The following is a 12,792-nucleotide window of genomic DNA, read 5'->3' as shown; positions in this document are numbered from 1 at the left end:
TTTTTTTTTTTTTTTTTTAATCATGCCTACTATACAAATGAGAAAAGTGAAGCTCAGAGGATGTCAAAGCAAATTCATGGAGTTGTAACATCAACACATATCTTCTATAGTTGTCATTTAAATTCCAAATAAATGGCTCTATGAAGAAAAGGGCAGCATTTCCTACAGAGGTCTTTTGACAAATGGGAATAGTTGCACATGTTATGTGCTTCTTCAAACATCTTTAAATCACCAATTTTTGCTTTTATACCTACTCTTAGAAACTGCAGCACTTTAAAACAAATCAAAGCAATAGCAGCTCTAAAACCAGCAGTGATTCCATAATAAACTTGAAGAAACCTTTTTAAAGCTGTTAAGTTCCTAAAATACATTAAGGAACATAGCATTTTAACTGGGGACTTTCCTTTAAGACAGAATGAGGTCACAAGAACGGGAAAAAAAAAGAAGAAAAGAGAAAAAAAAATGACGAATTTTTGTAAAGATTTCCAGAAGTTCGATTTGTAAAAATGAAAAGTACGTTTTAAAAAGTCATGGGAAAGGTAACAGGATACTACTTCACTTGTGAGATTGCTGTTTTTCCAGTTTAAAGATTAAGTTTACTGTAAACATACATGGTACAAAGCATTCTAGAGAGTCCAATCCTGTCAAAGAGGCAAAAGGAAACCCTTTCTTTCAAGTGGTAGAACATGGGATTAAATCAAGCACTCAGCGAAAAAGAAAAAAATGGCCTAATCCTTCAAATTTGGAATAAGAGGAAGTATATAAGGGGTTGGGAAACCTGCCTGTAGAAATCTCCAGAACTCCTTTTCTTTGCCTACTTCCTGATCAGTGTAGAAAACAAATATCCATATCCAATATAACCTAAATATAGAAGCATTCAGGGGAAACATTGATCAAACTCTTATGAAACAATTATGTATTGTATCCCAATAAAGAATTTTACCATCTTCCATTCTTTTGGTTACCCTAATAATATAAACATTTAGTCTTTGTTATCTACAGGTAGTTTCTGAGGTATTCTGATGCTTGCCTAAAGGCTCTGCCAAAGGCAGGGCTAGAAGCTAGAAGCCAGAAGCTTGTATATCTGCAACAAAGGGTCTTAGAGCCTCATGAAAATGACTATACTTTTGATATAGTCTGTATCTATAAGATATACATATTCTGAATTATTAGCACTTCAAAAAGCGAATTTTTGAATAAAGACTTTGCAGCTGATATCGCACTACTTTCAGACCATATTGGTAGATGAAGTCAGGATTTCCAGGTCTCTTTTCAGTCTGTAAGACAATGTACTTCATAAAGGCAGACTTCTAACCCAAGATTCAGCTGAACAAGAATTAATTGCACAGGACTTAATGAACTGTTGAGGAAAATTTAATTATGGTTATTTACTTGGAATACTGTTGGTATTATTTTAATGTTCTATTTTCTAATAGCCACGTGCATAAGCCCTTTCTGAGACCCTCAACTTAGTAGCCTCTACTTTTGTAAACCGAATGAAATACTTTTCAATAGTATCTGGTTCTCACTGATCCCTCAGAATTCAAAAACAAATACTTTTATGAAATGTTTTTACTCTTTACAGCAATATAGTTATTATGTGGGTTCAATAACAATTTGTTTTTCTTCTTATCAGGATGTAACTGGATAAGCCAATTGTGTAAAACAAGGCCATTATATGAGAATGACTTTCTTTTATTCGAAGATTAAAAAACAAATACTGACTTTATGTGGCACCAGTGTTACAAAGATCTCCCAAGAAAACTGGGCTGGTTTTACAAGGTCCCAGCCTCACATGCAGTGAAGTAAGGTCACTTTCCAGCAGGCTAGGAACCTTAGCAAATCTGGAAAACCTCAAAATGAGATAAATTCACTCAAACTTATATATACTGAAGGTGAAATATGGTGGAGAGAATTTCTAAGGTTTGGAGCCTAGCCTGAAGATAGAAGAACAAATATAACAGGGGCATAAAAAAGCACAGTCTGAGATTCTTGATATTTTTCAAGCAGAAATTATTCTCTGACCTTAGAAGTTGCTAAATAGTTTATAGCTCCGAATTTGCAAGTCAAAACCAAAGAGGCCTATAATGTTTAATTAATACTTGCTGCAACTATGTAAATAGCCAGGCCAGATAAAATGAAACCAGCCTTTTCTGTGATCATAATCATAAGGTAAGGAGACTGTTAGAAAAAATAATCCAATACTTTAAAATGGGCAAATAAGATTGTTTACACTGTCAAGAAATTATCAAAGTTCCATGGTATGCACCCTTGATGACTTTCTACTGTATAGACTACTTTATACTCTGAGGGGGTAGAAGTTAATAGAAACTGATAGCAATGCAAGTGACTCGTGTCCATACCAATCCATACCAACACAAATAAATATTGTCTGGTGACGAATATAAGTCTCTATAACTCATATTCCCATTTTTTTCTTTTTTCTTTTTTTTTTTTTTGAGATGGAGTTTTACTCTTTTTGCCCAGGCTGAAGTGCAATGGTATAATCTCGGCTCACTGTAACCTCCACCTCCCAGGTTCAAGTGATTCTCCTGCCTTAGCCTACTGAGTAGCTGGAATTACAGGCATACACCACCAAACCCAGCTAATTTTGTATTTTTAGTAGAGACAGGATTTCACCATGTTGGCCAGGCCTGTCTCGAACTCCAGACCTCAGGTAATCCGCCTGCCTTGGCCTCCCAAAGTGCTGGGATTACAGGCATGAGCTACTGCACCTGGCCATATTCCCATTTTTTTGTTTGTTTTGTTTTCACTTTGCAACCTTCTTTTAGTATTTTATGTCAGTTATCTAGGTACAGAAGATGTCACTCTTCTAACACTTCAACTTTTACATTTTTTTTTTTTCTTTTGAGACAGTCTCACTGTGGCCCAGGCTGGAGTGCAGTGGCATGATCACAGCTCACTGCAACCTCAACCTCAAACTCTCAGGCTCAAGCAAACCTCCCACCTCAGCCTCTCAAGCAGCCAGAACTACAGGCACGTGTCACCAAACACAGCTAATTTTTTTTTTTGAGGGCATAGACAAGGTCTCAGTATGTTGCCCTGGCTGGTCTTGAACTCCTGGCCTCAAGCAATCCTGCCTCAGTCTCTCAGTGTTGGTATTACAGGTGTGAGATTGCACCTGACCAGATTTTTTTCTTCTTCTTCTTTTTTGAGACAGAGCAATTCCCCTGCCTCAGCCTCCCAAGTGGCTGGGATTACAGGCACACACCACTATACCTAGCACATTTTTTTAAAATTATTATACTCTAAGTTCTGAGACACATGTGCAGAACATGCAGGTTTGTTACACAGCTATACACGTACCATGGTGGTTTGCTGTGTCCATCAACCCATCACCTACATTAGGTATTTCTCCTAATGCTATCCCTCCCCTAGTTCCTTACTCCACCCCCAAGCAGGTCCTGGTGTATGATGTTTCCCTTCCTGTGTCCATGCGTTCTCATTGTTCAACTACCACTTATGAGTGAGAACATGTTTGGTTTCCTGTTCTTGTGTTAGTTTGCTGAGAATGATGGTTCCCAGCTTCCTCCATATCCCTGCAAAGGACATGAACTCATCCTTTTTTATGGCTGCATAGTATTCCATGGTGTATATGTGCCACATTTTCTTTATCCAGTCTATCACTGATGGGCATTTGGGTTGGTTCCAAGTCTTTGCTATTGTGAACAGTGCTGCAATAAATATATGTGTCTTCACAGTGGAATGATTTATAATCCTTTGGGTATATACCCAGTAATGGGATTGCTGAGTCAAGTGGTATTTCTGGTTCTAAATCCTTGAGGACTTGCCACACTCTCTTCTACAATAGTTGAACTAATTTACACTCCCACCAACAGTGTAAAAGCATTTCTGTTTCTCCATATCCTCTCCAGCATCTACTATTTCTTTTTTTTTTTTTTTCTAACCACTAGACACCAGGGATGTTTCCTGAGTTTTTAATGATCACCATTCTAACTGGCACGAGATGGTATCTCGTTATACATCATTTACATTTTTCCTTATTATTATTATTATTATTATTATTGAGATGGGGTTTCACCATATTGTTCAGGCTGGTCTTGAACTCCTGACCTCGTGATCTGCCCACCTCAGCCTCTCAAAGTGTGGGGATTGCAGGCGTGAGCCACCAAACCTGGCCTTGATTTATATTTCTCTAATGACCAGTGATGATGAGCTTTTTTTCACGTTTGTTGGCCACCATATTCCCATTTTTATATCTGACCAGAGGCTGTATATCTGTACTAATTAACCAGTAATTAATGAGTTGAATAAAATCTGTGATACATGCTCATTACATATTTGTATAAAAGTCATGTTTTTCACTTTGTGAAAATTATGCTTTAATAAGTCTTAAAAATAACATAGAAGTTATTTCTATTTGTCTTAAGAATTTAGAATATTTATATCTAAATAAATCTATCAAATGTTGTATAAATTTTCAATACAGATATTTAAGACAACTAAGTACTTGGACTTAATTATCTTTCTTCATTTCCCTAGGAGCTTGTCAAAAGCATTAAGTACTCAAAGTAGGAGGCTATAAAAAAGAAGTTGAAAACAAGACATGCCAAATTTATCCAGCTAGCTAGTAATCTACAGGCATACAATCAAGAGTTGACAGTACACTTGATGTTCAATCTAGGCAAACAATGAAACAAAAGTCTTACCTGTCTATAGTATTTTTCATATATAGGATTCCCACTTGATAACTGAAATAAATAAATTAATACAAATTAGATGCTATTCATTAAATTCTATTAACATATTTGGCATTCATTCAACAGATATTTGAGAAATAAAGATGAATAAGATAAATATCCTTGATTTCAGGAGTCAGGTTTTGTTTCTTCTTAGAGGGCATGAGAGGGAGAATAGATAAAGACAGTCACATGGGTTACTAAGAATCAAGCAGACAAGAAATGAAACGGGAATCTTAAAATTTATTTTTGACATCAAAACTTCTCTTCATCTAAAATTTTACCCAGAAACCCAATATGTAACAAATTAAGAATGAAATGCTTTCGTTAAAGCCAGGTGTGAGAGGCCCAAATCTCTAAGAATTCATCTTCTACCCAGGTACCCAAAATAACTATGAATATAGTTCAAAAACTACTTCAATAAAACAATTAAATGAAAATACAAACTGACATACAAAAAGATGATAGTGATATAATCAGATAAAAACTGCTTGCAGGAAGGCAGTTCTGCTAAATTCACAAAACGGTTCAGTGAGTTCCCTGGTCAACTTATGAACAAACTCATTTGAAATTAAATGTTTGAAGGATTAGCTGGGTGCAGTGGCTCACACCAGTAATCCTAGCACTTTAGGAAGCTGAGGCAGGAGGATTGCCTGAACCCAGGAGTTTGAGACCAGCCTGGGCAACACAGTGAGACCTTATCTTGACAAATAATCTAAAAATTGGCCATGTGTGGTGGCACATGCCTGTGGCCCCAGCTACTTGGGAGGCTGAGGTGGAGAACTGTGTAAGCTGAGGCAGTCAAGGCTGCAGTGAGCTGTGACTATGCCATTGCACTCCAGCCTGGGTGACAGAGTGAGACCCTATCTCAAAAAAGAAAAAAGGGTTTGAAGGATCAAGTTGGCCTGCACATGAATGTGTATGAGTATTCAGGAATCAGGATGGGAATACAAGATGGCTTCATGGGGTGACATCAGAGGTATGGGGAAGATGGGGAGAGGGTGATTCTATACAGAGATAACAGCATGCACAAAGGCATGCAATCAATAGAAAACTCAGTTATGTCTAAAAAGAACAGCAAGAAGTTCTGAATGATAAGAGGGATAGGGAGATAAGATTATAAAGTTTTGTAGAAGACAGCTTATGAAGGGTTTCATCTGCCATGGTAAATTTTTTAAAAAATGAAGTCACCCAGGCTGGAGTGCTGTGGTGTGGCACGATCTCAGCTCACTGCAACCTCTGCCTTCCAGGTTCAAGCGATTCTCCTGCCTCAGTCTCCCAAGTAGCTGGGATTACAGGTATGCACCATCACACCTGTCTAATTTTTAGTAGAGACAGGCGTTTCACCATGTTGGCTATACTTGTCTCGAACTCCTGACCTCAAGTGATCCACTCGCCTCAGCTTTCCAAAGTGCTGGGATTACAAGCATGAGCCACCATACCCAACCTTAGAAAGTAATTTTAATGGTCTGGTTGAGTATCTGAACATTGACAATGGCAGAAAAGAAGGGTATGGCTTGAAGAAAAGTTTATAAGATAGATTTGACAGGACTTATTAAGGGGTGAGGGGGAAGGAAAGCATAATTTAAAAAATATATAAAATGTGTACACACACACACAAAGTAGTTTCCTTTTATCCACAGTTTCACTTTCCACAGTTTGTTACCCTCAATTGCCATCAGAAAATAGTAAATGAAAAAAATTCCAGAAATAAACATTTTATAACTTTTAAATTGTATACCATTCTAAGTAGCATGATGAAATCTCATGCCATCCCACCTAGGACATTAATTCCTTTGTCCAGGGCATCTACTCTGTGTATAGTACCTGCCCATTAGTCACTTAGTAACTGACTCAGTTATCAGGCTGATAGATCACAAAAAGGATAAGTACAGTACAATAAGATACATTGAGAAAGAGAAAAACCACATTCACATAACTTTTATTATAGCATATTGTTATAATTGTTCTATTTCACTATTATTGTTGTAAATCTTACTGTGCCTAATTTATAAATTAAACTTTATCAGAGGTATGATATACATAAATATATATATATGTTCAAACTCAAGACTGCTCTGTGTGTGTGTGTGTGTGTGTGTGTGTGTGTGTGTGTGTGTGTGTCCCCTACTGGTTCAATTTCTCTGGAGAACCCTAATACATCTAGTCTCAGAGAGGTTACCTGTCCAGGCTTTTAAAAGGCAGAGTCAGACGAAGTGGTAGTTCATGCCTGTAATCCCAGGAGGGGATTTGGGAGGCTGAGCGGGGAGGATTGCTTGAATCTAGAAGTTTGAAATCAGCCTGGGCAACACAGAGAAACACTGTCTCTAGAAAAAAATGCAAAATTTAGCCAGACATGATGGCATGCGCCTATAGTCAGTCACAGCTCCCCAGGAGGCTGAAGCAGGAGGATTGCTTGAGCCACAGAAGTCAAAGCTGTAGTGAGCTGTGACTGTGCCACTGCACTCTAGCCTGGGGAACAGAGTGAGGCCCTGCCTCTTAAAAAAAAAAAAAAAAGTCAAGAGTCAGAACTGTGCTGCTTCCCGTATGCCCTGGTATGCCGCGGAAAATCTTGATTTACAATCATTGTCCCAGCATCTCATTCTCATTACCATGTGTGTCAGATTTCTCACTTTTAAAAAGAAACTATTATTGGGCCAGGTGTAGTAGCTCGCACCTGTTATCTCAGAACTTTGGGAGGCCAAGGCAGGAGGATTGCTTGAAACCAGGAGTTTGAGATCAATCTAGGCAACATAGTGAGAACTTGTCTCCATTTTAAAAAAAATTTTTAATAAAAAATTGAAGAAATTTTAAATTTTAAATAAACTATTATCAATCATTATATGAAAATACACTAAAACTAGAATGGATTATGTATCTCTACTGTATATATCTAGTTTCTGGCCAAGTTGTCAGCTAATAGTGTGTAAGTGCTTTTACCACTTGAACAAGTGATGAAATTTGAAAGAGAACTAGTGATGTTTCCGTCTTTTTCTGATTCTTTACAGATACAACAAAACTACTTCTTTGTAAGGGGAGCATGCAGACTTACTGAAAAGTATCCTCAGACTTAAGCAACCATGGACGACTAACTCTGTATGGTCTTACAAAATATTAGGAGAAATATTTGACACTGGTGCTACTGTTGGTTATCTGGTATGCCAGGCAGTGCAGTGATCCAGACAGTACACAGACATGTACAGTGACCACAAGACACACTAAGCCACCAGCTGGCTAAGTCAATGGGAAATTGCAGGTTGGGTGCAAATGAAGTACATGCAAAGTCAATAGCCTGAAAATTCTTAGATGGTTTTATCATTTATTGTATTGTATACGTCTACAACTGTTTATTTTGTTTGGTAATCATTTTATTCTCTCATAAGCCTTTTCAGGAGCAATGAGCTATAAAGACATAACTGTATCCAATAAAAACTAAGCTCTAAATTTTCATTTCTCTAGAAAATGGATCAGCAATTTGCATAAAACCACTGAGGCAGTTTCTATTTATCATGGGAGGTCTAATGACATCCTTATTAATGAGTTAGCTTCAAACATCAACACTTATAAATGTTTTCATAGTCTCACAGTTAAATTTTTAAGGATAAGACTGGTGCTGAATACAACAAAATAGTGCAACATAGCAATCTCCTTGAAACCTGTCATCGAACTTTCGAGGCTAGTACCTTTAAAAAACTACTTTATAAATCCAATTAATGTCTCAAAAGTGAGTCTTTTAAAAAATAAGTCTCTAGAAATTGGTTGCATACTGTTCAAAATCAGTAGGAAACCTTTAATCAAGATTAAAATTTAGTAAGCTAGGCATGGTGGTGCACACCTCCTAGCTATTTGGAAGGCTGAGATGGGAGGATCACTTGAGCTCAGGAATTCATGACCAACCTGGGCAACGTAGTGAGGCATCATCTCCTTAAAAACAAATGAACAAAAACAAGATTAAAGTTTAATGAATAAAGCTTCAGAAAACCTTCAGCTTTTGAAGCTTTTAGCAAATACCAATTATTATCAGCAAAGCTTGCCAAGACACTGAAATATATCCTTCAAAAGCAACAAAGAACTGAACAAATTAAATGAGAGTTCAAATAGTACACAAGATTTCGTTTTGAGATTTTATATTTTGGAATGAATTTTAGAAGTTCCATCAAGAGTGTGTTTTTTTTTTTTTTTTTTTTTTTTTTGAGACGGAGTTTCACTCTCGTCACCCAGGCTGGAGAGCGATAGCTCACTGCAACCTCCGCCTCCCAGGTTCAAGCGATTTTCTTGCCTCAGCCGCCTGAGTAACTGGGATTGCAAGTGCACACCACCACACCCAGCTAATTTTTGCATTTTTAGTAGAGACAAGGTTTTGCCATGTTAGCCAGGCTGGTCTCGAACTCCTGACCTCAGGTGATATACCCACCCCTCAGCCTCCCAATCTCCCAATTTCAACACCTGTTGACATTACAGGCGTGAGCCTCTGCACCCAGCTGAGTCTTTCCATTTTTAAGTAGAAGGAAGAAAATTACAGTCTAGGCACAGTGGCTCACACCTGTAATCTCAACACTTTGAGAGGCTGAGGAGGGTGGATCATCTGAGGTCAGGAGTTCGAGACCAGCCTGGCCAACATGACAACACCGTCTCTACAAAAAAAATAGCTGGACATGGTGGTAGGCACCTGTAATCCTAGCTACCAGGGAAGCTGAGGCAGGAGAATTGTTTGAAGCCGGGAGGGGGAGGTAGCAGTGAGCTGAGATCACGCCATTGCACTCAAGCCTGGGCAACAAGAGCGAGACTCCATCTCAAAAAAAGAAAATTACAGAAGGCCTACAATTTTGCAACACTTAAATCTAGTGGAACATGTAAAATAATCAAAAATAGGGACAACTTATTTGTATCAAAGAGAGTATCTTGTGACTAGACTGGACAATATACGAGATTCTGTCTCTATAAAAAAATGAAAAGTAAGGAGAAATACCTAATGCAGATAATAGGGTGATGGATGCAGCAAACCACTATGGCACATGTATACCTATGTAACAAACCTGTGCAATCTGAACATGTACCGCAGAACTTAAAGTATAATAAGAAAAAATGAAAAGTTAAAAGAGTACCTTTACTAAAGGCAAAAAGACATTGCTTGTGAAAATACTGGGACTCATATATTTATAATTTTCTTTTCTTGCAATTCTGTTGCCTCAGCTTCCTGAGTAGCTGGTATTATAGCCACCTGCCACCACACCAGGCTAATTTTTTTTGTATTTTTAGTAGAGACGAGGGTTTCATCATGTTGGCCAGGCTGGTCTCGAACTCCTGACCTCAGGTGATCCACTCATCTTGGCCTCCGAGAGTGCTGGGACTATAGGCGTGAGAGCCAACATGCCCAGCCTATAATTTTCAATAAGAAAAAAATTAGAATTAAGAATTCTCCATCTAGCAAAATTTTTCCTGAGCTAACTGGGTACAGCAGCACATATATAAAGCATATGAGCAATTTAAATATTGGTTTCAAAGAAGCATCAATTGTAGAAGTTAACAATCACAAAGTATAAAATGTAACTGTAAAATATGCAATTTTATGAAAAAATGAAAACTAGAAAAACCATATGGTAAATTATTATATTGTTCAGAAAAGTATCAGTGACACGATATTAGTGACAGATTTGACCAAGAAACTGATAGAAATATAGTTATTCAAAAATAGTTTGTTTTTAAATATTCAACTAAAGTCCATGTAAAAACTTTTTTCTAATGTACAACAAAATGTTTTAGAAAATTTTATTTTTGAAAAAAGACTTTAAACAAAGCTATTTTAGTGATCTACTAATGCAATAAAAACTATTTTAATGGTTGAAAAAAGTAAATATTCCAAAAATATATAGAATTTTAAATATTTGTAGTGCCCACTTTCATTCTCAAAAATGTACCAGTTTGAATGAAAAATTATATAGTTATCTACTTATTTTTGACACAAGTATAAATACTTTGCCAAAGAAAGCAAACTAAATATGTTCCCTCAATAATAAAAAGTTAATTTTAATTGGATTTTTAGAATACAGGGGAAAAAAACCTCATACACAGTAAGAAATCTTGATCTCCAAAACTGTGCCTTATTAATCCTCTCATTACAGGTTCATTGGTTACTACTTAAACACATAGAAGACATTGGCTCACCAAAGTGTTCTAAAGTACACCCTGTGCTGATTACTACACTAATGTGATACAGCTAAGTGAGAATGGAAAAAGCCATCCAAAGTGCCAAGTGACTCATCAAGCAAGATGACCAAAAAGTGTTTTTTGTGTGTCTCAGTAAAATTGGCTTTTGTTGTTATTGTCAGACTATAAACATGATCACTTTTGAGACTGGAAAATAAAAATCACATATAATGAAGGCACAGAGAAAAAATTGAAAGGTATAGCTTAAATGGTAACAATGATGATCTCTGGACAGCAAGATTGTAAATGATTTTTACATTCTTCTTCATACTACTTTGTAGTCTCTGGAAACTCTTTGAGAATAAACATGTCCTAATTACATAATAAGAATGAAATAATAAGGCTATTTTCAATTTGTAGAAAAATATAGAAATCCCCAAATCTGATCAGTATACAAAATTGCATGTGAATTTTTAACAGCCAAATTAATTCCTAAAGGAAAATTTTAACTCCAACTGTCAAAATCAAAATCTGACCTCTTAAAATTCTGTTATTACAATTTAAAAGCAATTATTCACTACCTATATCATATTCATAAATGTCAGAATTCCAGAGTCCAGAAGAATTCTTCTGCTATTTCTTACTAGTCTGAAAAAATGTAAAGCCCCTGTAAGCAAGAAATGCTAGAAAGCCAATAAAGGTTTGTGAAAGAAAAGAAAAGAGAAAAGAAAAGGAAGAAAGACAGACTCAGACTTTGGTATCAGATACGCCTCTATTCAAAGCCCATTCTACTACTTCTTAGGTAAGTGATCTTGAAAAGCTTACCTTACCTCTTTGAAAAGCCTGTTTCCTGATCTGGTTGGTTGTTTCTGAGACAGGGTCCCACTCTGTCCTGGCTGAAGTGCAGTGGTACACTATTCACACTGCAGCCTCAAACTCCTGGGCTTAAGCAATCTTCCTGCTATCTGCCTCAGCCTTTCAAGTAGCTGGAATTACAGGAATGAGCCACTACACCTGGCCTCTCCCTTTCTCTAGTAATAGTACTCCTAAGCTTTACATACAGACACCTAGCTAAAATCTACATTTCCCAGCCTCTCTTGCAATCTCAGTTATTCATCAATGGAATGATAAAAAGAAATGTGTCTAATTCCCAGGATGTGCATCTAAAGAGAAAGGAAATGTCTTCTGACTCCTAACCCTTCTTGTAGCTGGCTAAAATACAGATATAGTGACAGAATCTGGAGAAGCTATCTTGGATTGAAATGGTAAACATGGTTGAGAAAAACACAGCAACATGAGAAAAAAAAGCCTGAGTCCCTGACATCATCATGAAGCTCCTATAGCGCTCTACACCATTTACCCCACTTGGATTGTTACTTGAGACAGACTGTGATTTTGGTTTGAACCAATATCCTAACTAATGTAACAAAAACAAAACAAACAAAAAAAGGAACTGCGATTTTTAAGGAAAAAAATGTGTTATAATTACATATATAGCTTTAGAAATGTAAATATAATAAACTTTACTAAGAAAAAAATTATTATAAAAGTATAGCCTAGTACACACACACACACACACACACACATACACACACTTTTTTAAAATGGAGTCTCCCTTGTTACCCAGGTTGGAGCGCAATAGTGCAATCTTGGTTCACTGCAATCTCTACCTCCCGGGTTCAAGCAATTCTCCAGCCTCAGCCTCCCGAGTAGCTTAGACTACAGGTGCACACCACCGCGGCCTGCTAATTTTTTTATTTTTAGTAGAGATGGGGTTTCACCATGTTATCCAGGCTGGTCTTCAACTCCTGACCTCAGGTGACTAGTACACCATCTTAAGGTGTTTAGGAGGTATTATAATTCTCAGTCATCTACTTTCTTCTTGTATATATAGAGTACATAGCCTCGCTCTCTGTAAGAGTTG

The 12,792-nt window shown here is 37.0% G+C and overlaps 1 protein-coding gene across 8 annotated transcripts in view; it reads right to left on the bottom strand.

The window, feature by feature from the left end:
• EPS15 (epidermal growth factor receptor pathway substrate 15) overlaps positions 1-12,792 on the bottom strand; it is a 177,109-nt gene that overhangs the window by 128,170 nt on the left and 36,147 nt on the right. For 7 of the 8 annotated variants that reach the window (XM_032297049.1, XM_032297057.1, XM_032297055.1 and 4 more), the window contains exons 1-2: positions 9,827-9,889; positions 4,692-4,733 (exon numbers count right to left, since the gene is read on the bottom strand). In XM_032297049.1, coding sequence (XP_032152940.1) covers positions 4,692-4,733; positions 9,827-9,874 — 90 coding nt within the window. In that variant the 5' untranslated portion in view covers positions 9,875-9,889. Of the gene's footprint in view, positions 1-4,691; positions 4,734-9,826; positions 9,890-12,792 lie in introns of those variants that run through there. The other variant, XM_032297051.1, reaches the window with a different exon arrangement.

Source organism: Sapajus apella, unplaced genomic scaffold, assembly GCF_009761245.1.
Source record: "Sapajus apella isolate SASKATOON/1434 unplaced genomic scaffold, GSC_monkey_1.0 scaffold36, whole genome shotgun sequence".
In the NCBI taxonomy this organism is placed as follows: Eukaryota; Metazoa; Chordata; class Mammalia; order Primates; family Cebidae; genus Sapajus; species Sapajus apella.
The sequence above is the reverse complement of the archived record's forward strand: the minus strand, read 5'-3'. Positions and strand labels throughout refer to the sequence as shown.